At 41.7% G+C, this 25104-nt stretch overlaps 2 protein-coding genes across 4 annotated transcripts in view; one reads left to right on the plus strand and one right to left on the minus strand.

Annotated features, from left to right (window-relative positions):
* npas1 (neuronal PAS domain protein 1) overlaps positions 1 to 11961 on the plus strand; it is an 89424-nt gene extending 77463 nt beyond the window's left edge. For 2 of the 3 annotated variants that reach the window (XM_020708259.2, XM_011482551.3), the window contains 7 exons: positions 6155 to 6329; positions 6430 to 6542; positions 6887 to 7083; positions 7247 to 7353; positions 7562 to 7709; positions 8727 to 8839; positions 8925 to 11961. In XM_020708259.2, the coding sequence (XP_020563918.1) occupies positions 6155 to 6329; positions 6430 to 6542; positions 6887 to 7083; positions 7247 to 7353; positions 7562 to 7709; positions 8727 to 8839; positions 8925 to 10018 (1947 nt within the window). In that variant the 3' untranslated portion in view covers positions 10019 to 11961. The remainder of the gene's footprint in view (positions 1 to 6154; positions 6330 to 6429; positions 6543 to 6886; positions 7084 to 7246; positions 7354 to 7561; positions 7710 to 8726; positions 8840 to 8924) is intronic. The other variant, XM_020708260.2, reaches the window with a different exon arrangement.
* Positions 11962 to 19750: 7789 nt separating this feature from the next.
* On the minus strand, positions 19751 to 24319 carry tmem160 (transmembrane protein 160). Its single transcript, XM_004075402.4, has 4 exons — positions 23988 to 24319; positions 23846 to 23870; positions 21643 to 21735; positions 19751 to 20801 (listed from the first exon to the last, which is right to left on the minus strand). Exons 1-4 carry the CDS (start codon positions 24204 to 24206, stop codon positions 20494 to 20496), a joined length of 645 nt encoding a protein of 214 aa, XP_004075450.1. The 5' UTR covers positions 24207 to 24319; the 3' UTR covers positions 19751 to 20493.
* Between the last annotated feature and the right edge of the window lie 785 nt (positions 24320 to 25104).

The following is a 25104-nucleotide window of genomic DNA, read 5'->3' on the forward strand; positions in this document are numbered from 1 at the left end:
CTTATCAGCTGAGCAGATGGCCTAACCCATCACATCTACTCAAACAGGGACTAAGCCATCAGCATTCTAATGAAATTATTTACGATCAAAGATTACATTCAAAACCTTGAACACACAAGGCTGTGTTTACTTTCCTGAAAAGATGGGAGCAGGCAGGCACAGAGGAGGTTTATGATCAGAATGAGGCCGCCAGAAAGGGTAGATAGAATGAGCTTGGGTGGGGTGTGGGGGGGGAGGTATGTGAGACCATGCGTTTATGGACACAAAAAGTGACACAGAAAAAAAAATTTGAAAAGAGAGAAAGAAAAGGGGTGAGGGAGAGGACAAAAACACATCGGTATGATTTGTTTGGTGAATGGAGGCAGTCTTGGGGGAGAGGAACAGGCCAGACAAACAAATGATGCTCCGAGTGAAAAAGTGGAACTGGTAGTTTGTTTTAGAGGGCATGTCGCCCCCATGGACCGCCCCTGCCCTGCTTCCCTTGTCCCCCACTGTCTGACCCCTCTGCCCTGGCGTACACCCTGGGCTGCTCCCCTGACAGCGGAGCTGCTTAGCCGGCTTAGCCCAGGTCAGGCACCTTGACCAAGGGCACAGCTCTCCGCCTGATCCCCCCGGTGCCAACAGGTATCATTTTGTTTATATTTGTTTCCTCCCTTCTCCGGCATGGCTGGAAGCAGACCAAACAGGGATTCCCACACAGTTTATTTGCGGGAAAGGAAAGGGGGAATAAAGGAGGGAAAGCAAGAAAAGAATGTCCAGAGATACAAAAGATGGAAAGGATCAGAGAGGAGAGACTCAAGAGAGAAGAAGAAGTAAGAGTAGTTTCCAGGAGGAGGGAAAATGGGATAAATAAGGTAAAGAGAAGGGAGGAAGGATGGGAGATCGAGGGAGGAGAGAATTGATCTGTGAATGGTTAGTATGCAGCCCCCGCTCCCCCCGCCCTCACTCCCCTCCTCCCTCCCTTCTCTCCTCTTCCATCAGTCAGTGAGGGCTGAGAGTAGGTTGTGGACCACTGCCCGGATGCCTCATACATATTAAAGCCCCCTGCTATTATTTATATCATGTCTCTCCTTCCCCCTGCGCTCCCCCCCATCCCTGCCACACCACCACACATACATGCACGTGCATCTGTGTGCACACACACTTATGCAGAGATGCCTTGACAGACAACTGCTCACACAAACAATGACACACAATGACACACGGAGACATAAAAACAGACAGTCTGGTCACATACGCACAGCAACAGAGGCAGGCCGTGTGCTTGCATATGCACCACCGCACGCACACACTCACACACACACTCACACACGCAGAGTAACTTGAATGATCTCCATCTCTCTTCACGTCTCTTTTTTCCGCCACACTCCATACCTGTTTTCATGTCTGAGCTTGACTCATCCTCTCAATGGCTACGTCTTTTTCTCATCTTCTCATTTCTGTCTGATCTTTTTTCAATCCCCTCCTCTTGCCTGTTGATGGAGTGATATTATTCAGATGGGTCTTAAGCCCTGCGAAGCTCATAAGGACCCGTTTCTCTCGCTGCCTTGTTTTCCAATAACTGAGAATTGTTGCATTGGATCGGGTGTTTGTGCCAGAGGCAAACTTAGGGTATGTTTGAGGCTTTGAAAGGCTATCACTGCTTATGAATCAAACTTTAAAGAATTTAAACTATTTACCATTGTTTTGTCATAGGGGGGAGATCATTCATCTTGAGTTGAGAACCTATTCTCAAATATATATAAATATTCAAAAACACGTTGTTGTTTTTTTATGTTGAAAAAATGTGAAAAAATTAGGTTTTCATGTCTAAATCAATGAAGATTCATCAACGACACAATTATAGCGAAGTTACACAGTGGCGGACTTAGCATTTTGGGGGCCCCAGGCGTACAACAACATGGGGCCCTCTGCAGCAGTTGTATTAATTATTTTTAAAAAAATCCTTACCTATATGGTAAACATTTTTAATAACTTCCTTACTGGTTCACTTTTAGGCAACATCAATGTAAAGAATCCAGATGTGATAAGAATTTGAAAACTCAAATCCATTTAAATATTAAAGAATTTTGTTTTATATTATATACATTCTTTTTAACTTGGAAAAATATGAAATTTATCAAATGCATTAATTTGTTGATCTCTCACTTCCTAGGAACAAATTGTCTGTTTTTCTTTAATTCATTCGGTTTTACTGAAGAAGACAAAAGACACAAAAATACTTTAATGAAGGAACAAAAAAGTACAGAGTGCCATCAATATAAAAATATTTTCAAAGTTACCGTTTTCTTCCCCCCTCTTTACCTTTCCTCTTCTTTTCTTTCCCTTTCTCCTTCTTTACTTTTTTTTGTGCCATGTTTTAGTTTTTTTATTCTGTTCTTGTTCTTCCAATTTCATGTCTTCCAGCACTTTTGGAAGTTTGGCAATAAATGTCTTGCTTTCTCTTTGTCTTTTCCTCTTTTTAAAGCAGCTCGATCACTATGCTGCATATGACCACTTTTTAAAAAATTGCTTTGATTCATCGTTTAATCTCTGTCAGTGGATAGAGTCATGGTTTTCCAGCCCAAAAGTAATCCTAGAGTGTTGGGGACCCCAGGCGATCGGCTGCCTTTGCCTAATGGTAAGTCTGCCCCTGATAATACACAGAGATGGGAGGGATTAGAGGAAAGTATAAGTACTTAGTTTTGTAATGGCTTGAAGTACTTACACTCTTATTTATATTTGACAAAAATGATGAAGTAAAATTAGTTTTTTTAGCAATTTGATTAATTTTTTAAAAGGCCATCTTCCACATTTACCACTGTCTACTATTGGTAAAACAGGGAAGAATTCCCACATTAATAACTTAGTTTAGTCCATTCTTTTATTAAATGTATTTTTATTTTATGATTACAGTTTAAAAATGTCAAAATGCGTTGAAAGGTTTTTGTGCATTGCAGTTTAAAAATGTCTTTGCTTCAACTAAAGGACATCAGAGATGCACAGGAAAAATGTCCTCCTTTAAGTAAGTTGAAATATAGACTTCAAGATGTTTTTCACTTAGAATAGTAAAAAAAACAATCTGCCTAGCAGAACTTTTCCTATTTAGATTTCTTAAAATAAGTTATGATGTTCTACTGTGTAAAGACAGAATTATATAGAAATGAGCAGTCAAGCACTTCTATTCAGGTATGTTGCTCTGGTGACTACAAAATTTAGCATCTTAAAGTAAGTATTGCTCAAAAAAAGTATATCTTTAAAGTTGTTATATTTACACACTTCCCCCCAATGTATTCAATTTTGAGAGCTACAACAATCCACCTAGCCTTTTTTCTAGACTATAATTATCTTAAAGTAAAACCAGAAATACACATTTTAAGATATTTTTTCTTTAAAATGATCTGTAATTGTCAAGTCAGATGAGTCTTTCCTGTTTCTCTAAAACAAAGTAATCTTTTTCTTGAAAAAAGACTATTCACCATAAACTTTTTCTTAAAATTATTGTGCAAATAAAAGAAAAAAACCTTAGATATATTTCCTAAAATAAGATGTTTTCAAGATCAAATGACTCAACACATTTTTGAGGATTTTTGTCTTAAAACAAGTCATTGCATCTCACTGAAAAGTTACTAGTTAGTTTGTTTTGTTTTACATCAAGTCTTATAAATAATTTAAACTATAAACTACACACAAACACTTGGTGGGATTTAGTATTTTTGCAGTTTGGAACACCTAAGATGTAACTTTTGCTTTAGTACCCTAAAGCTGATTAGTTCTACTTTTAGTTTACAAAAAAATCCTATTAAGATTCAAATAGCTGCTTCAGTTTGTCATTATATACTTTTTTCATTATACCAGTACTTACATAAATACTGACTTTGTATAACTTAGCTTGATTTTAAATGTACATGTACAGGGTTTTTTTTTACCCATTCGTCTCAGAGGCTGTGGGAGCTGAGGTTCAGTGGGTGCAGCTACTTTGTTGGACGAAATCTTTTATTTAGTTTAGTTTGTCAGCTTCCTTTAAAATCCTTTATTTTAATCTTTGAAATACATAAAAACAAGATGAAGTCCTTTCAATACGAATACGGGGTTCCATTAGTGCCAAAAATACGTTTTTGAGTCCACTGTCTATGTTTTTGGTTCATTGTCTATGAACAAGTTTATGGAACATTTGTTAATGTATATGTCTACCAATAGACCAAAGACATAGACAGTGGACACAAAAACATATTTTGGCATAAATGGAACCTCATATAATTCATCTTAGATGAATGTTTAAAACTGTTTATTTGTGGCCTATTCGGTCTTGCGAGCTATTATACCTCACTTTTATCCTCACAACATTCTGAACACCTTAGCCCACAGCAACAACATTTCTTAAAGTGGTTTCAACAAATATTTAATTAAAGATCTTTGCATCTGTTTTATCCAATGATTATCTGTTTTCCCTTCCTCTTTGTGACTTGCTGTTGTCCCATAGATTGTACAAATGTTGTACAAGTTAAAAATGGTCTGAAGTGGTTTTAGTGGGAAAATCCAATATATGAGTATTGTTTCATCCTCTGAAATTTCTGAGTCATGATTTAGTTTTAAAAGCCAAAGAATTGCTGCTCTGATCTTCATCATCCTGAGAAGCTGTTAACCCAGGGTCTCCTGATTATACACTCAGCTGCTCGCAAGTACTTCACAAAAGCCCGCTTCTAGAAGAAAAGAGCAGAAAAAGACAAGAAATGATGTAACACTTAATTAAAACTTTTACAATTACTGGGATAGGACTTCCGATGGCAATCTTAGGCGTGTGCAAGTGGCAAAATTTAATTTCAGTGACCCAAAAGACCCATTAATGTGGAAACAATGAAATGATGGCTAATTTATCTCATTTGGCCTTCAAATGTGGGCTTTCTTATCTATTAAACTGGTTGGAGTGTGAAAGAAAATTAAGAAGCAAAAAGTAAAAACCTTTTTTTGAATGTCAGATGTCAAAGCCTATAGAAAAATATATATTTGACACTTTTTGAGCTTAAGGCGAAAAACTGCACTTGGACAACAGTATATAGTCATTCCTATTATTTCTAAAAAAAACAATAAAAATGTACACAGTAAATTGATTTATTGATTTTTTTCCCTCATATTGGACAGTTCCGGAGCAAATTCATGAACTTCCATGGAAACATTTATTTTTTTAACAATAGATTTTCAAAAAGCAAAGCATCTCCCAACAAATGAAGTTCATATGTCCAGAACTCAATCTTTGCTCAATCTTTTCCATCATCTCAGCTGTACACCGAGGGGTTTCCTTCATCTTATCTTCACTCCTCACCATCAGTCGCTCTCATTCTTCTTCTCTCGCCTTCCCTGTTCCTTCTCTGCCTCTTCCTGGCTGTGATGTCCTTGAGGGCCTGCAGAAGATCCCATAAAGCCTGCAGTAAACGGCTCTAATCCGGTAATAAATGGCTGTGTCCTACAGACAAGGGTGTGAGGCTGCTGGAGCCGTGGTTTTATCAGATAGAATGCTATTGCAGCACACACACACATGCAAGAAAACTCACAAACATTCACAGCTGTAATAGAAGCTGCACAGATGTGTGTGAGCATGCATGATCCCCCTCACCCTTTTGCTCTCTGTTACTTTCTCTCACGCGCTCACACTTATTTATACAGCTTCAGATGGAATCACAGCTTTAAATTGTGCTGCTTTAATGGATGTCATGAAAGAGCAATGCCATTATTACCTTTAAATGATTAGAGATGCAACCAGGATGCATTATGATGATGGGATCATATAGATTTGTCTTGCTGCTCTTTATGTCATGCAGCTGCATGAGGAAGACACCCGGAGAACAAGAAGAATAGTAATGTGACCTTTGGAGATAGTTGGAGTTCACCTGTTTTTAATCAGCAAAAACAATTGATTTTTATCTCCTCTGGTTTTATTTGTGTTCCACTGTAGCGGCATGTTCTCATGAGACTGAACTGTGTGTACGTGTGTGTTCCTGTGGGGTGGGGGAGGACTCACACCCTCATCGTTCCTTGTTGAGTTGTAACCCAGAGCGGTGCTTTCATTTTCCTGTCATAACGTTCATTGATTTTTCTGTGTGTACTGTACTTGCTCACGTGTATTTATTTGTGCTCGGAGCGGCTGGTTTTGATCGGTGTACGGGCTTCTCTTCAGGTGGAGCTGACAGGAAGCAGCGTGTTTGACTACATCCACCCGGCGGACCATGTCGAGATGGCCGAGCGGCTGGGAATCAGGCCACACCTGCGGGCTGAGGCTGGCTGCCACACGGCCCCCGAGAGCGCCTCCAGCTCGGCGTCCACCTCCTCCCTTGCCGGTACCCCAGAGCCTGGTACTTTTATTTTCCCTGGAATATGAGAAGTGACTGTATTTATGAAGTCATCAAAAGCAGATAACAAGCATTGCGATATTTTCCGTTTCTCTCCCTGCAGCTCCATCCAGTCCGCACTCCTCTGCGGACGATCCTCCAGAACGAGGGTTCTTCATTCGCATGAAGTCCACGCTCACCAAACGAGGCCTGCACGTCAAGTCTTCTGGGTACAAAGTATGTGAGAAAATATTTTGTTATGATTTAAAAAAACATCTAAAAATCCACTGGGATTCATAAATACAAGCAGAGCCATGTCATTTTGTTCAGTTCTGCCAGTATTTTATAACATTTAGTCATTGTCTCTCTGACTGTGACCTTATTTCACACTGAACATCATATCCCTGTGTTTACAGCTTTTGACTGTGATATCAGGGTAGCTTTATTCTTGGTTTTTGTGTTCATGTTCATGAATTCATAATCAAATCTCCATCATCTCTGTGCATTGATTAGTTTAAACTCAGTCAAGACGAGTGGTTTTCTTTTCTTCACCCCATTCAAAATGGCTTTGTGCTTGTCAGGTGATCCACGTGACGGGGCGAATCCGCTGCCGCCCTGCTCTGGTCCCGGGCTCCGCGCACTCAGTCCGCCGTCCCATGGGCTTGGTTGCACTGGCACACACGCTCCCACCCTCCACCCTGAATGAAGTCCGCATGGAGAGTCACATGTTTGTCTTCCGAGTGAACATGGACCTTCAGGTCACATACTGTGAGAACAGGTAAGAGATTTTTTTTTTTTACATATCTGATATTTGTTTTACATAGCATTATTATCAAACATGTAGTTCTGTTTTGCCTTTTTTGTGCTTCCCCATTTTGTCCCGTTGGGTGACGTTTCATGGAGACACATCTGCCTCGGTGCTTTCCTGTATTCTTTCACAGAATCTCAGAGTACATGGATCTGACCCCTGCAGAGGTGGTGGGACACACCTGTTACCATTTCATCCACGTAGAAGATCTGGAAAACTTCAGACAGAGCCATGAGGATTGTGAGTTGCATCCTTATGCATATCTAATAAAGGTTATTCATTCCCACCCCCTTATTATTCTCCGTATCTGAACTATGGACCAAGGAAGTCTGTTCAAGACTCCAAATGTTGTGATAGACGCCCCCTGCTGCAGCAAATCTGAACTGCAAAACCAATCAGAGAACGTTTCTTTTTACCCCTTCTTCCTCTTTTCCTGCCTTCCAATTAGTACTAAGGAAAGGCCAGGTGGTGACTGGATACTATCGTTGGCTGCAGAGGAGAGGAGGCTACCTGTGGATCCAGTCCACCGCAACCGTCTCCATCAACCACAAAGCCCCACATGAGCGCAACGTCATCTGGGTTAACTACGTCCTGAGGTCAGTGCAGCACGTGCACAAGCTCTGCTCCCCAGAATGGCAAACATGAGCGCAGTTTATACATGCAGGCGCCATGCTGAGTGTGTACAGAAATCCTTCCAGGGGATGGATGATGAAATGTTGTGGGATTATTGGGGGAGAGTTTTCCCGCTGCAGACGTGTGAGAACATGGCTGAGGATACTCGACATCAAAGCACAGTGCATGAATCTTTCCCCATCGTATTGAAACCCATTTTTGATGAAAATGTCAAAAATGGCTTACAAGTATTGGCAGGTTTAAAATATTTATCATTTTTTAAGTCATAAAGACTTACATCTGTCTGTGCAAACTGTTTTATGGATCTCCACTAAATAATAATATTGTCGCTTTAATCCAAAAGTTTTTAAAAGATCTTATGTCTGAAACAAAATATTTCAGGTCTCAAATGCATTTCAACCTTTAAATATTTACTGATTCTAAGTCTGGATTAAGGCATATTTTTCCAAGTGCCTTCATAAAATCTGCTTATCAGCAGACATACACACTGAAAACATTTAATACATGCTAAAAACCAAAGTAGTCAGACACAAACAAAAGGAGTAGGCTGAATTTCAATGTTAATTAGAGGGAAGCTATATAATTAGTACAAATGGATGTAAGAATTTTAGGTCTGAATGGTGTTTTAGTTAATTAGTGCTGTAATTACAAGAGCTAATTAACTTCTCTAACAGCCTCCTGCTTGTGTGAGATCAACTGTGTAGGTGGGCGGCTGTGTGGGACGTGGGATTTTTTTGTCTGTTTTCTGCTTGTTTGTGCTTCTAAATGCTTGTGTTTTTCCTGTTGGGGGGCTGGGTGTGTGTTAAGTTGAGGTTAGAAGGGTCTGAGTCACTTTGGCTGTTGGAGGTTGTTATTAGACTGATTATATGTTGTTTCGGTATCAGCACTACTGTTTTCATGTGCGAGTGACTTCAAGTGGTCGTTTGTGTTTGCATTTACATTTTTCTCCTTTTTTTCTGGTTGCACATCAATCCTCGCAGTCGGACGGAGCTGCCTGACACTCCGGTGGATCTGCTGCAGCTGCCTGAAAGCATACGAGCCGAGCGGCTGCAAGTCAGCCCGTCCCCGACTGACAGCTCCCCACAGGCTCGAGGTTCTGCACAACAAGATTACTATTTTCTACGATCAGTCACCTGAATGAACTGTTTTCATTCATTTATATCTACGTCGGTCCTCAGGTGCCAAACCAGCGAAGAGCTCAGTGGGGAAGAGCTCTGACACTAAAGGCAGAGAGAAGTTCTCCACCGCTGCCATCCAGACTGAGGACAGAAGGAAGCGCCTGCTGAGGTCTGACCCCGAAGGTGCCCCTCCCGAAAGCCGTCGCCGACTGGAAGAGCTGCGACACACAGAGGAGGTCATATCAGCCTCCTCAGACCTGGCAACAGAAAGTGAGGGCGAGGAGGAAGAGGAGACAGAGTGGGATGAAGGGGGAGACAGCGACAGGTTGAAACAGGAAGACAGCGGAGGAGGAGGCAAGCAGGGCAGAGGAGGGGACACCCCGGCAATAGGAGAGAGGGGTGGGATGGTGCACAACGGGAGGGCTGTGATCCAGCAGCTGAAGAGTGTGGTGGCCCCCACTCCTTTGGCCGGAAACCCCAGCATCAAGACTGAACATGAAGCCCTGGCCAGTGGAGGGCACTGGGGGTCGCACACACAGACCACCAGCTCACACACACACAACTCCCACCCCCAGACAGCACATACACAAACTCCTTCCAACGGCCTGAACGGCGACAGCCCCACCACTCCCATCCCAGATTCGTCTTCCAGCAGTGAAGCCCCGCCCAAAGGCCTGTTCACCCCTCCCTCCCCCGCCCTGTCTCCTGCGATGTCTGTGTCCTCCCCCCTGCCGCGCGAGGAGAGGGCATCGGCAGGGGTGGTCAGTCGCAGCGGCGGCAACGGCGGCGCAGGGAACGGCCCCGACTTTGAGCTGCTCCAGAGACTGGCTGCAGGGGGGGCGGCAGGGCGGGTCCTCTTCCACCCCCTCGCCCTCGGCCCGCAGGGCCCACAGAGCCTGTATGCTCCGAGCACTATCCGCTACGCTCCGCCAGAGCTACCACCCTCCCACCACCACAGTGCAGGACACAGTGATGGCCTGCAGCTACGCTCGGACCACCACAAGGGACCCCCACCTGCCTTTTTCCCCCACCTACAGCGGCTGGCTGGACTGCCACCCTTCAGTGGTTTCTCCCCGTCTGACAGCCCTTTCTCCTCCGGCTTGCCTTTCTGTATGAATGGACTGAGGGGGGCTGCAGGCACGGAGGAGGACTGAATCTCAAGGGGGAGGGAAAAGAAGAGAATAGGAATAAATAAGTGTGCAGTGACAGGATGGATAGAGAGACGCAGAAAAGGGTGAGAATTACAGCACTGGCAGGACACTGAGCCTCGGAGGACTTTACTAATTTGACAATGAGTCGAACAACTGCAATTTATAGAAAATGACAAGATGCTGCCATTCAAATTTACTGTGGACAAGTGACAGCGACTCCTGGAGAAAAACGGGAATTCCTGACGGGCTGTCCCTCAAGACTCTCCATCGTCACAACAATAACAAACTCTGCTCTGTGTCTTTACACGTTTGTGTTGATTTCTGTGTTTCTTCCGCTCAGAGAAGCCATATTGTAAATAGAGACAAAACCATGAAGACCCTCAGCTCAGACATGCATCACTTACTCCAATTAACCCAATTAACCCCTTGGCCAGTCAGACGGGGGTTGGGGTGGGGGGGGGGGGGGACGACACTTGTTAGGATTAAAAAATAGATTTTATCATAGCAGTTTTACACTGCACCCTGGGCGCCAGGAGAGAGTTTGATTGTCGGGTTTACACGTTGTGTAACAACTCATCATGGAGTGTTGATCAGTCAGCCATACTTAAAGCACACTGTTGGGACAAAACTCTGAGAAGTGGAGTCCCAAACATTCCAGTATATATAAGGGAATAAAATGCAATGAAAACATAATGTTATTTTTTTTGTTTGATCATGGAAAGTTCATTTGTTTTAAATAAGTGTTAATTATAGTATATACTTTATGATGCTGCAGCTGTGTTTGTGCATGAAAGCCATATTATTGCTTTTAATTTGAAGTTTTGGATGTTGTTGTTTTTTTTTCATTTCAAATGCAAAAATGAAGGTTTATAATTTTGTCTCAACAGACAAAAAGGTCGTTATCACCATACTATTTTATATTTCTGACACGTATTTGAGAAAGGGGGCTGGACAGAAGAGGTTTTGTCACCTGGACCTCTGATTTTTTTCTGAGCACTTAAACTGGTTCGGCTGTGGACTTTAAAGCACTTCACGACTCAGACGTATGATCCTGATGTGGTCATAAATAATGTAGCCTGGTCACTGTGCAGTGGGGGGGGGGGTCTTATTCATGGATAAGTCAATAAACAGACGTGTCGTCATTAAAATATGACCATTTACGGTCAATAAAACCAATGAATTATTCTAAAGCAGAACTTTTCCGTTGACAGGAAGTTAAATTTCAAAATAAGAGTGGATGTTTAAAACACTTTAAATTTGTCTTTCACACCGATTGATCAGAATTCTACTCAGGACTAAGAAAATAAGATGTTTTTCTACAGGTAACCTAAAACTATTCACCCCCAAACACAGTATTAAAAGTCTGAGCTTGTCAATATTTTTCAATAAAATGCAGCCAGACAAGCAGAGAACTTAGTAAGTTTAAAAGTTTTTTTTTTTAGCACTTTTGAATGAAGTCTTTTAAAATGATCTATCAAACATGTCAAGTCATGTAATCTGTTGATGTTACTAGCACTTATGTTTCTTCCTCCAAATTCAGATTGTTGTTGACAGTGTAATCTGCAGTTCCCGTGGAAACCTTATGTTCACGTCCTGATGTCTGACAGGAAAAAAAAGACGGTGAAAAAGAGCTGTCCAGACCGGGTGTGTGAAACGCACCCGTGCTGTCTTATACAAGGAGTGGGGGAGTGTGTGAGCAAACGCGCGCACACACACACGCAAACACTCTGCTGTTTACTGGCATAAAATGTGAGTGTGAATGCCTGAATGTGTGTCTGCTTGTCTTTTTACTTTGGATTTGGTTGTTGTCGTTGTTGTCGTTGTTGAATAAAACAGCTAACCTTTCGCCCATCACTGTGAATCTAACATGATCCAGCCATCTTTGTAAATACTTCACCCAGACATGGAATAAAAATGAACAAATGTAAAAAAAAAAAAAAAAAAAACACACAGTGATACAGATGATGATAATAAAATATTTCAGTAGAGGAGCACAAATCAAGCTTTTGTTGTCTTTTTTTATTGTTTGCAAAGCATGTGAACTCTGCTTAGTTAATTCAATACACGATTTAAGATGCTTTAAAAGAGAAACAGACCCCCAATCCCATTGGGGGTTCAATTTTTAGTTTTTATTTTAGTCTAAAACTTGGCACAAAAAGGTAATAAATAATTGTAAAAAAAAAAAAAAAAAAACCTGCATGGCTTTTTTATGTAAAATTATCAACATAACTGCCCCTGAAGTGTACACATTCAGCATTAATCCCTAATAAAAAGCCACGTGTGAAGTCTGGCTGTACGTCGCTCGAGTGTTATGGATTCAGAAAAGACTTGGGGATGAACTGGCCTGAAATGAACACAAAAGCGCACACTCTAATGGAGAGCGTCTCACTTATGAAGAAGTATATATGCAGGCGCGCTCACGCTGTGTGTGTGTTTGTCAGGGGTTCACTTGTGTGTCTATGTGTGTGCGTCTGTGTGAATTTGTGTGTGTTGTCTGAAGCAACCCCAGGGAGGGGCTCTGACATTGAAGACGGGTTAAATCCTGTTTTACATTCAAGTGGCAGGCCCTAGTTCATTAGAGTGAGGATCATTCCTCCTCAAGACCAAAGGAAGCGCATACTAAACAAGAGCAGTTGTCGGGGAGAAAATGCCGTTGTACGTGCAAAACCTTATGTATTGTATGAAAGGGTGTGTGTTTGTGTGTGTGTCTCTTTACGTCATAATGGCTTCATGGAGGGAAACAAAGGTGTGGCGTGCGCGTTGTGTGCCACCTGTGTGCGTGTTTGTGCATCTGTTGTCCACAAACATAAGTCATGACAGCTTTCCTGACTGTCTTCTGCTTGGCCTGTCATTGAGTCACCCGTGCGCCCTGTCTGTCACTAACTTTGATGGCTTATCTTAGCCTCTGAATTAGAGTCATGCTCCCAGGGGAAATACCCCAGCACATGTAAATGCATTTGAAAGAGTGCAAATATGGCAAAGAAGAAAAGAGCAAAGGATGCAAACAGACATTCAGGCACTTTCTTTCCCTTCCGCCGTGTTCGTCTTTGTTGACGTCTCCCAACTGTCTCTGCTTTTCTCCCGGACAAGTTCAATCTATGCATAATGCTTTTCTCCGGGCCGGTCCTTTCATCCGTTCCTGTGGCATTTAACACCTGAGAGCAGATGAGCGCTCCGCCTTCCAAGTACGCAGAGGTTACGACTCCAACTTTCAGGATTGAGAGTGCAGGTGTGAAATTGAGGTTTAGAGATGCGTGAGGGTAGATTCGGGTCGGATGTATTGTGCTGCTGTTGTGGTTCCTATAGCTGCTCGGGGTCTGGGAAAGATACTGTTTGTCAGTAAGGGCGCGTCTCCTGCCTCTGGGCGCCCTGCCCTTTAGACGCGCCAGGCCTCGGGAGCCTTCAGCATGCCAAACAGACCTGGGCAGTCAGATGCAGCCAGAGAGGAGGGAGGTGGAGAGTGGAGAGAGGGGGAGGTTGGTGGTGCAGGAGAATGTGAAGAGGAGTCCAGAAAGAGAGGACTCCTGGGTGAAAGGGTAGAAGATGATCTGAGGAGCTGGTCACACTGCAGCAGCCATGCAGTCGCACACTGCATGAGAAACACAGCTGCACTAAAACACCTCGGGAATCTGTGAAGGAGAAGCCGGAGGAAGGGAGGAAGAAGACAGGGGAGGAAGACAGGGTGACGACAAAGTGAGTCTCCAAAGCAGGACTCTGTGTCGATGGATGAGAGATATCACAGACCTTAGCCCTAACCTAGTCAGAGATAGTTATCAAAGACACATCCCCCCAGACCTCCAGCACTTCCACACATACCAACCGGCTGCTGAGTTCGGCTCATGTTTAACGCCTGCAGATCAGCAGCTCATTAAAGAAATTATCCAGCTACAGCACATGCAGTTTGTTTAGAAATACGCCACAATTAGTGAGCAAATGTCCAGGCTGAAACCATTCATGATAGATGCATATGCGCTCCTTTAAACATTTTTCCTCCATTTTGTAAAATGGAGGAAAAATGTAAAAATTATTTTTTTCTATTCAAATCCACAATAGTTCTCTCTTCTTGAAGCTCAGTCCTCTTGTTTTCAGCCTGGAATGGACGGCAAAAAAGAAATTTAAATACAATAAAAAGGTAATTTTAAATGTAATTAATTTCTTATATTATTATACATAAAATACATAAAATGGTATCCTGCATGGTGCAGTGGTTAGCGCTCTTGCCTCACAGCAAGAAGGCCCTGGTTCAATTCCCAGCTGGGGGACCTGAACCTGAACATCAATGGGGACCTTTCTGTGTAGAGTTTGCATGTTCTCCCCATGCATTTGTGGGTTCTCTCCGGGGACTCTGCCTTCCTCCCATTGTCCAAAAACATGCTAATGTTAATCTAAATTGTCCCTAGGTGAGAGTGCATGGGTGTGTGATTGTGGACACTCTTCCCTGTGACAGATCTGTCCAGGGTGCTCCCTACCTTTGCAGACAAGTGGCCAGGATAGGCTCCGGCAGCCCGTGACCCCAAAAGGGAATAAACGGTAGAAGATGAATGCAAAACTTTGAAGCTTCTCTTATGGCACTTGTTTTATCACAGTACGTATTACATGCTACATAGAAACGAGAAAAGGAAAAAAACTCCTTGACCGTTCAATTCACAATTTTTGAATTAAAAAGCAGAAATTCCTGTTTCTTGTACTGCCGGCAACAAAAGCTAGAAATTAATGTATCAAATAGTTATTTTTTTTAATTGCAAATGAAACTTGAAAAAGAGCAACAATGTCAAATGGATCCATGTTTTGCCAATACGAGGAATAAGACACATTCTATTGTAAAAAAATTATCTGACAAATTTAGATTTTGTTAAGACAATTTATCCACAAATGTGCTCCAAGATGCTACATCGTTTGTGATATTTATTTCACAGTAGCAAAAGTCCCAAAGGAAGTATTTTTCTGCCACATTTGCTAAATAGAAAACTGTTTTAAAACATTTCATTTTTAATATTTCAAAACACTTTAGAATTGTATTTAGGCCGATCCCTGCCGTTCTGTTTTATAGGACTAGATGTCATTATCCCTGAATAAATACTGAGGCACCATTGAGACACTGTGACAAGCAAATGAATGGTGACATCTTTTGGGTTTTCAAGTGGGCGCCCTCCTTCTTCAGGGTTTCACTGATAGGCCCACGACACCTCCAGAGGGTTCAGCAGTGAATCCCAGCGTCCCAGGTTCACCCCCATCAGCCACCAGACATTTGGAGGCCCAGGTCAGGTCCTTCCTCTTGATCCACAGCCACTGACTCCCCTTATCAGCTGCCTGGGAGAGATCTTTAATTGCCTGCCTTTGAACCTTCCCAAGCACTCCCAACTCCCTGAGTAGCCTGGGTGTTGAGGTGGCCACAAAACCCCTGCAGCCCACTTCCACTGGACGTACCTTCACACTCCAGCCTTGTTGTTTAGCGTCTGCTGTGAGTTCAACGTACTTCAGCATCTTCCTTTCATAAGCCTCCTCTACTGCACACTCCCAGGGTACTATGAGCTCTATGATGTATACGAGCCTGAGCGTGGATGACCCCAGTACAAGGTCTGGTCGGAGGTTGGTGGATCCAACCTCCAGTGGAAAGCAGAGTTTTTTGTCCAGGTCCGCCAGCATTTTCCGTCCCGTGCTCTACCTAGCTGTCCAATGTCAGCTGCACTGGTGGTGTTGAAGGTGGTTTGGCCCTCTTGGACGAAAGGTATTAGCTGCCGATGAGATGATACTTGAGGAAGGACGTTCACGCATGTTCTCTGTCTTTCCAGCATTGTTGCCAGACACCTTAGCACCACATTGTGTTGCCAGGTGTACCGGCTTTGACTGAGGCTGGTCTTGCGTCCCACCAAGATGTGCTTCAATGTTGCTGGGATTTGATATAAAGAGCATGAGAGGTCTTCGCCATACCACTGGTTTAGGTTTGCAGAAGAAGGCAAGACATCATAGGTAGCTGTAATTATAAAGCTTGCCCTGGACCCCTCCATCTCCCACAGGTCTTTCCAGGAGAGCTTCCTCTTCTCCACTCCTTCCCACCCCATCCACTGACCTTGCTTTACCTAGGCCACGGCTTGAGCACACCTTCCTGCTTCCTCTTCCCGGCGTATCTCTTTGACCACCAGTCTACGCCTCTCAGCTGGGTTGGCCTTCCTCCAGGAAGGTGAGGTGTGCTAGATGAGAGACCAAGAACACTCCTCCCCTCCTGCACGCATCCCACAATGTCTTTGTGTCTAAGTGCTGCCTTGACCTGATCAGTTGCTGCCTTCGGGGCCCACTTCTTCCCAGTGGCAAGGATGGTAGCTGCTTGGGCAACCAGTGAGTCACAGGTATCTTGCAGTCTCATCTCTAACCTGATCTTGGCACACTTGTACTCCTCTACCAAACTGGATATAGTTAGTTCTAAAATCTCCCTGCCGTAGAGTCCAATGGTACTGAGGCACCTGGGAAGGCCAAGCTTTTTTCTGGCATAGGCATTGATCAGCCTCTCCAACTTTTCTACTTTTGACAGTGCCACTTCATACAGGGTTAATGGCCAGAGAAGACATGGGAGTAAACCATACTGCATGCACCAAAGCTTGTTTGCCAGGGAGCAGGGTGCTGTCGATGTTCTCTAGGCCACTGGCATGGGCAGCCGTGGTGCAGCGGTAGGGTGGTTGCAGGTTCAATTCCCGCCTTGCACGCCCATGTGTCAAAGTGTCCTTGGGCAAGACACTGAACCCCACCTTGCCTCTGGTGGAAGGTTGGCACCAGTGTTTAGCAGCAGAGCCGCCATCAGTGTGTATAAAGCACTTTGGGCCTTCAAAAGAGGGTAGAAAGTGCTATATAAGTATATGCCATTTACTATTTATGTCCTTTCTGAGCTGCTCTACTTGCTCTTTACCTCTGAGGGAAGCATCAAACCAGTGGCCTAGGCTCTTCACAGCTTTTTCTGAAACCGTTGGGATGGGATCCTCGCCAATGTGGAAGCGGTGGTCTGACAGCTCGCCCTTGACGATGGAGATGCGTCTGGACTTACTTGGCTTGATCTTCATCCGAGCCAACTTGATGTTCTTGTGAAGCTTTCCCAACAGCCCTACTGTGCAAGCCTTGGTCGTATTCAGAGTAGTGAGGTCTTCCATGTAGGCCCTGACCAGTGGAAGCCTCAGTCTAGGTCTTATTCGTGGTCCGCCAACCACCCATTGAGAAGCCCATGTGATGACCTCTATGGCCAGGGTGAATGCCAGGGGGGAGATGGTGCAGCCAGCCATGGTTCCCACTTCCAGGTGTTGCCACGCTGTAGTGTACTCTGCCGTCATCACACACAGTTGGATATCCTGGAAGTAGGCCTTTAACAGGGTTGTAAGAGCTGGTGAGACTCTGAAATAATCTGAAATGCAAATTAATGTCTGCTTTTATTTTGTCCTTCTGTGCAGCCAAAAGAGGAAAGTGCCCTGAGGTAAACTCCGCCCACTGACATGTGCAGCTAAATCCAGAAGTCAGATATCAGTGTGGGTGTTTGGGAAGTAAAAAAGTGCCAAAAATGCAACAATAAATAAATGAGAAAAGGAAAAAAAAAAGAAAACTGGAAAAAAAGGAACTTCCAGAAAGCAGATGATGTGTGTCTTCTTGGTGTCTCATTTGAGTTTTCCTATTTCTGTGGCTTCGATCAAACCTGGGAGCTTAATGATCAGCTGAAGTCGTGATCAGAACCTTTAATTTCATTTTCAGGAACCTACTCTATGGATAGTTGCACAATTTTTTACTAGTTTACCGTTCAAGACAAGTAAGTACACAACACCCTTGCATCATGATTTGACAAAAATGAAACCAATCAGTTCAGCAGCTGAGATGAATCATTGCAAAGATCAATTTATTTATCTAAATGGAAGATTTAAAATCTAATATATATGTAAAAGGTAAATTGGACAACTGTTTCATATCATTTGGTGTGGAGTGGTATTATTTGCTGAGTCTGAGCCCTGTTGGTTTTTTTATTTCTTTTTTGGGAATTTGAATTACAGAACAATTGCTGTTGGATTCATGTTTAATTGTCTGCTTTTTTTAACGTTATCTAGATAATGAATGATCATTTCTTCACTTTAGTGTTCATTTTCTTAACTGGACACTGACCCATCTTTAACCCCCAATCACAGCATTTCAATTTAGATTTTTGTTTCTCCTCTTTAGTTCTTCTGGATGTGAAGTGCTGCTGTGCTTCAGATCATTTAGATAAAGATATACACAGTTCAGTTACAGTTACAGTCAACCTCTGTTTATCCCACAGACGGCTGTAAAGATGCAGGGGGAAAACTCTGGCGAACATTGGATTTTGTGGTCAGACTGACTGCCAAACAGCCCCTCCATCCAAACTAAAAGTGGGCTTATGGACTTTCTGCAGACACTTTGTGTTTCTTTTGCAAATAATTTTCCACAGTTTTTCCACAGTTTTTTAAGTCACTTTTGTCATCTTCAGTTCTGTAAAGCTCCTTTTTATTTTGAAAAAAAGGTATTTCTCCCAAACAGATCTTGTTTTTTGTTTGAATCGTTTTTCATTTTCAGATTTGAGCAGCGAATGTTCAAGTTTGTTCCTTTTTATTGTATTTCTTTGAGTACTGCATGATTTAAAGATTTTTTTTAAATTCCTTAGACGTTTATTAGCAGAAATTGATAGTTTTCTGCAACTGTTTTCTGCTTCCTTCTGTTTTATAGGACAAACTTTTAGTATTTCTGAAGCTGTTGCCATTTTGCAAAGAAGTTAGATTTGCTAAAAGTGCGCATGGGCCAGTCAATCAGCCTGCATTCTTTGAATCGTTTAACACTTGTGCTATCCTAGGCACTTTGACATTGGGAGTTGGGTCATCTAGACCCACTAGACAGTGCTCTGAACCTTTTTTCTTCAACGATTTGTGATCTTCACTGGTGTCCATGGATTACATTAAATCTTTCCACCTTTATCCACCTTTGTCATGGTAGGGAGAACACGTCAATGTAAGGGTGGGGTCATCTAAGATAGCGCAAGGGATAACTACATTAAATCCAAATGAACCATTTCATGAAAATTGTATTGCAGCGGGGTTCTTTTCATTTCTCCCCATAAATCAATAAATACATCAAAACACATTTTAACCACAATTAGTGAATTTCTAATTGAAAACCAAAGAAAAACAACAGTAAATCTGGATTCATTTGAAATTTTACTAATGATTAAAGGCTCACAGTAAACTTCTAAATTTAAAATGTGAACATGAAAATAACAGTCATCTTATTCAGAAGTACAAACAACTATGGTTTTGATCACAAAAAAATATCAAATCTGTTCTTGTTATTTAGCCAAGAACAATGAAGACATGGTAGTTCTTAGAAGGGGCTTCATGTTTTTGATTTTGTGACAGGAGCCTGTGGAAATTTTAATGCGGGTTGCATTTTGCCCACGGACCAGACTTTGGACACGCCTGATATAGGCCTTCACACCAGCTATTTCTAATCATTGGCAGGTGACAGCACCTCTAGCTACAGTACGATAGCACTTAAGGATTTCTGGTAAACAAACAATAGAAATAATGAGGTTGTATTTATCTAATGCAACAACCCAACTCAAATGTCTTAGGTTTCACAAACCAGTAGTGTGTTTGACAGTCGCCTGGTAACAGCTGGAACTGATTCTGCCAGCTGATAGTGAAGGCGTGTGTGTGTTTACTAAGAGAATATCTTTGAATGGAAACCCTGAAGCCTCGATTCAGAACAGAATGGATCTGGCTTTATTACTTTACAAACTGTAATGCGATAAACAGTGAAAAAAAAAGTTTACAACAGCAAAGCCTACATAAAAACAGAAAATCACCGTTGGGTTTCTTTTTGACATTCATTAAAACCATCATTGAAACAACACTCCAAATGTTTCTGATGCTGTACATAGATGTCAACAAAAATGAAGAAAAAAAAATCACTTGAGAAAAACAGCTCTGAATTTTACACTTTCAGAGAGCAAAAACAAAAATGTGCAGCTATTACTTAAAAAAACAAGCAATAGTAAAAGGTCAACCCTTTGATTTTTGTTTGAATAAAGCTAATTTAGCAAATGATTGAACATGTCCGCCCCAGTTCTCACAGCATGTTTTAAGATTTTTGACAACTTTGATATGAAAAACAGCAGCCAACAAGTGTTGTCAAAGAAAACAAGAGACCTGCATAAAGTGGCACAAAAACTTAACTGAGGATGTGGAGTTACAACAACAAAAAAAGTACTTTTTTTAAAACGTAAAAAAAAAGGAGGATTGATTCACCAAAACTGTAAACGTTCACCTACCAGCATTTCCTCCAGCAAGTTTTTCTATAAGATTTAGGTTTCTTTACTCACCTAAAAAATATGTGATTTCTTTTTTGACCGCAGATAATAGATTTACACAAATAACACCAACCCTGAATCAAAGCAGAATGCGCACACTCAACCACACAAACACTCGGTTCCTGGAAGACCTCTACTTGTTTGGTCCTTTCCTATCACTGTCCTCAGAGTCCCGGTAAGGCCGGTGTTCCCGCCTCTCTTTGCATTCCCGGCATTCCCCCTCGTCCTCGCCGTCCTCTTCCTCGTGGATGATCTCCACCTCCAGTCGGCCTATGTACAGCGATACAGCACAGAGCCAGAAGAGGGCGACGCTGCTCACCACGGCGCCCTGGAGCAGCAGAGCTGGCACAGAAAGCAGCATCAGCCTCCGCAAGGTGAAGAGGCTGCCGATGTACGAGACGCCGCCAAATGACACGCACACACCTCCCAGGATAAAGAAGGCTGCAGAAAAACAGATGATTATGGTGTCACTGTAACTCAGTTCCTTCGTAGACTGCTGAAATACCTTTTTTACATAATTAGATACAAATTAAAGACAAATGTAAGACATTATAGTCTAATCCACTGAATTACAAAAGCCAAACAACCTGTTTATCATGAAAAATTTACAAAAAGAGGCTTTTATTTTGAAGAGAAAAAAAACGCAACGTGTTTAGTTTCTGTCTAATAGATTTAATTTTTTCGTGTTTTCCATTCATCAATAATCACACGCTGTCAATCAATGAGCCTTTTTCATTTGGCATCTCTTCAAGTAGTATCCATGGTTATAACTAAAGCATCAAGGACTCTGTCTTCATTTTTGCTCCCGATGGTTGAAGTCAGTTGCTGAAATCCTTGTGAAATAATTAATTGTGGACCTGCTGCTGGTGCTGTATCAAAGAAAAATTCTCATCACCAGATTCTGTTTGAAGTTCGCCGATTTTACAACAAAGAGCGCTAAAGGTGTGTTTTCACGTGTTTACTTTTCTCGAAAAGCCATTTACTTCAAAGAGAATCGCTGATTTCCAAAAACATCCACAGACTTGTTTTTAGCTCCTAAGCCCTGTGTTATTAAAGACATGAGAAGTTAGAGATAATATCAATAAAACCAATTGCCTATATTAAAAAAAAGAGGTATTGTTTGTTGGTTTGATGGAGACAACGCACAATATCTATGAGCTTTGTAAATATACAGGAAAATGGATTATTTACGTGACTGCAACATGTTGTACTTTGTGTTTTAACAGAAAGTGAAAGAAAATCTGTTCTGTTGCTTTGAAAAGCAAAAGGATCAGTTTTGTACCATAGCCTGCTTCTCGTCCAACTTCACTCTGGACGAAGGCGATGACTCCGATCCCCGTCGCCAGCAGGCCGTTCCTGAACCACGAGAGGAATCCTGCAAAACGGCCAGAGCCGTAAACACAGACCAACATCTGTCACAGATGTCTGCATGCTGCAGTTTGAGAGCTGGGTTTAGTTTGTTCTACAGGTGCCAGACTGGACTCGTGGTCAGATGTGTGTAAAAGAGTCTAAATAAACGGTTCTGAAGAACATGTTCACGCCACCAGCAAAGTGTTCAAAAGTAGCTGACGAGAGATCAGACATGAGAGAGATGCTGTCGCAGTTTTTTGGTCACCAAGTTTCAGAAGGAACTTCTAATGAGAAATTTATAATAAAAAAAAATGAAAAGAGAGATTTTTTTATTTTGCATTAAGCTGATGCTTTTATCTGAAGATCCAAATCGAGATAATTAATATTTTCTGTGGGTGGGAAGCTCTTTGTTTTTGATTTTGAAGTATGTAAAACCCTTTGTGGTACTTGCGTATGAAAATTGTTTTATAAATAAAGTTGGACTTGTTTTGAGTTTATTGAAAAACCATCAGAAATTATGATTCTCTAGGCTGGGACTATGTCTGATTTACCTTCTTTACACCTAAAAAAAAAAAAACTATACAATTCAGGAGCTATCCACTGCCCTGGATTTAAATGTAATTTAAACATATGTTCACTACTTTTTTTTAAACGCCAAATATGACATTGCCCATTTGGCAAAGTAAAAACCTAATAAATTTAAACATTATACTGAGGCTATTTAGGAATCCACTGTGTTCAGATGATTAAAACTTAGATGGTTTACTTTTTTTTTTTAAATAAAAAAAAATCATGACAGCAATGCATTGTGGTCTATATTTGCCAATAGTGAGCATCAATGCACACTAGTTTTTCACAGAAACTTGTGGGAAATTTCCAGGGCACTGGATTTTGGAACTGTAGATTCAGTCAGACACCTCTGCAAAGTGGGGAATGCAATATATAGTGCACCAAGTAGTGAGGGAATTCAAACACAACCTGATTGATGTCAAAAAAGACGGGGGGGGGGGGGGGGGGGGGGCTGGCTGAGACAGCATACGGTAGAATTATTTTAGAATATTGGGAAAAGTGTAAGAAGTGATTGTTGTGTTCCACCCTGTGGATTGCAGAGCTGAAGGGTTCAAAATGTGTTTTTTTCCTTTTTCTGTAACCTTATTCATCTTGGGTACTTTTACTCCTCTTAGATAAAGTGCTCATAATGTCGTGATAATTTCGCATTCATATTTCTTTGGAAAACTAAGAAAACTTGGAGTGAGTGTATTGTCAGGGTTCCACAGAACTTGTTTAAGTTGTTTAATCATTGTCAGTTCCTCAGTTGGATCCTCTCCTTCTGGGTCGCCTGCTGTTCAGCCGCTGCGGCTCTAGTTGTGAACAGCATCACCACCTTACTGAGGCGTCTCCTGTGATGCTGCATCTGGCTGTCTGTGCAGCTTTCACTGAGAGGGAGGTTCCAAATATCAATTTTTACACCAACAAACTTTTTCCATGCTCAGACTCTTTTGCAAATGTTTATCACCCTCATTTAAGGGGTGGGAGGCATGAATGGGACTAGGGGTTCCTGTGTTTCGAATTGTTGTGCTTGTCTTATGTTTTTGTTCTGGTGTTAAGCACTTTTTGTTCTGTTCTATATGGAAAGTGCTATATAAATAAAGTTTGAGTTGTGGTTTTAGTTTAGATTTTAAGAACTGTAGTTTACTTCTGACGCATGGCCGTAAAAAAACTGGACCATGAAACTTTGCAGGTTGGGCTTTAACATAGAGAATCAGCGAAAGCAAAACATGTTTTCTTCCAAATGCTCCACGCTGTTTCTAAAGTCACAACATGGCAACATGGAGTCAAAGTGCGATGCACTCAATTGTTAAATATAATTACAGAAACAAAAAAAAAAATCCCAAAATGTACACATAAAACAGAGTAAAACTCCACAAGATATTGGATCAAACCACTTTTTGAGGGTTGTATGTGGTTGGGGGTGGAAGATACCAAAACAAATATGGAAAAAGAGACCAAGAATTTTTCAAAAGTAAGTCAGAAATGTAAGCTTGAAGATAATTTTTGTTATTCTAAATAATAATAATAATAATAATAATAATAAATCACAAACCTTAAAACTTAGGGGGGGAATTTGAAATTACCTGTTTCGTGCGACTTTCTTAGTATCTGCGAAAGGTGCAAGAGAGAACGAGATAGATGAAAAGTCTGGAATTTACCCTTATTAGATGAAAAAACAAATACATTACAAGTGTGTTGGGTATTTTTACACCATTTTTAGCCTACCAAAGCGTCCGCCTTGTCAAGGTCTGAGAGCTGCAGCGGCTGCTCCGAGCCCCGGCTTTTCCCCCACGACCCCTTCTCAGCCGTCCGCTGCTGCGCCGACCCGTGGATTCTCCTCAGCGGGGCCGCGGAGCGCGGAGGTCGGCCCAGCTTCAGAGTCCGGGCGAAGTAGGTGACAGCCTGCGGCAGCTGCCTCCTCACGAAAAGGCTCAGGAAAGCCATAACATCACTGAAAACTGTTGGGTAAAATGTTAGCTAAGAGCAAAAACACAACACGAACTCTGAACTCTCACACGGTCAACAACGACACTCCGGAAGAGTCCGCCGAAAGGCAGGCAGAATAGAAGTGGCGCCACCATGCGGCAGACATTGGAGCTGGAAAAATAAATAGGCTAATAAAAACGCTTAATTATATTGTTTTAAAGCATTTTTTTGATCAACCTTTTTTTTTTACAAAGAAACTACTACTCTTCTCCTACTCAAACAGTTACAGCATCTCTAGATTTTAAACATGTTTGTTCAAATTTATGACACAAGAGGGCGGGAGAGGATAAAACATTTCTCAGTTTGATAGATAGGTATAGCAGTCTTCTGAGGAGAGAAGTTTGTTTATTTTTGGTTTTTAAACAAATTAAGTAGATTTTATTTGCTGTAGTGAAAAGTTAGCTAACTAAATCAAATAAAATATAAGCTGAAATTATTTGTGTGAGACTGAGTATTTTCTGTAGTTTGGCCTTAAAGTCTCTGTCACTTATGTTTTTCAATTTCTACTGCATCAAGAGTAAAAACTATTATGATGTTCAATTTCAAGAGAAAGATGTCATTATTAAAAGGTTTTTTGTGTCATTTACTTTTTTCAATATATTTATTTGAGCTAATTTAATTTAATTTTTACCTTTTTCTTACCGAAAAAATTACCTAAAAATGTTTTACAGTTTGTAAACATTAAAAATCTTTTGATGTACACTGCTGTAGTAATCAGATAATTAGAAATATGAAAGCTAACAAAATAAAAGGGGGAAATCTGAATCCTAAGCCCAAAAATAAAGAACATGCAAATTTGGTGAGGGGGGAATAAATCGAAATTGTTACCTCAAGAACAAATACTGATTTTCTACAT

Source organism: Oryzias latipes, chromosome 13, assembly GCF_002234675.1.
Source record: "Oryzias latipes chromosome 13, ASM223467v1".
Classification (NCBI taxonomy): Eukaryota; Metazoa; Chordata; class Actinopteri; order Beloniformes; family Adrianichthyidae; genus Oryzias; species Oryzias latipes.

What these genes read in the sequence shown, in the direction of transcription:
- tmem160 (XM_004075402.4), bottom strand. Translation starts at nt 24,206, where the DNA reads ATGGCTTTCCTGAGCCTTTTCGTGAGGAGGCAGCTGCCGCAGGCTGTC. An exon ending in TTGACAAGGCGGACGCTTTG is followed by an intron (nt 23,871 to 23,987) that starts GTAGGCTAAAAA and finishes CACCTTTCGCAG; the next exon opens with ATACTAAGAAAGTCGCACGA. An exon ending in AAGAAAGTCGCACGAAACAG is followed by an intron (nt 21,736 to 23,845) that starts GTAATTTCAAAT and finishes GCCGTTTTGCAG; the next exon opens with GATTCCTCTCGTGGTTCAGG.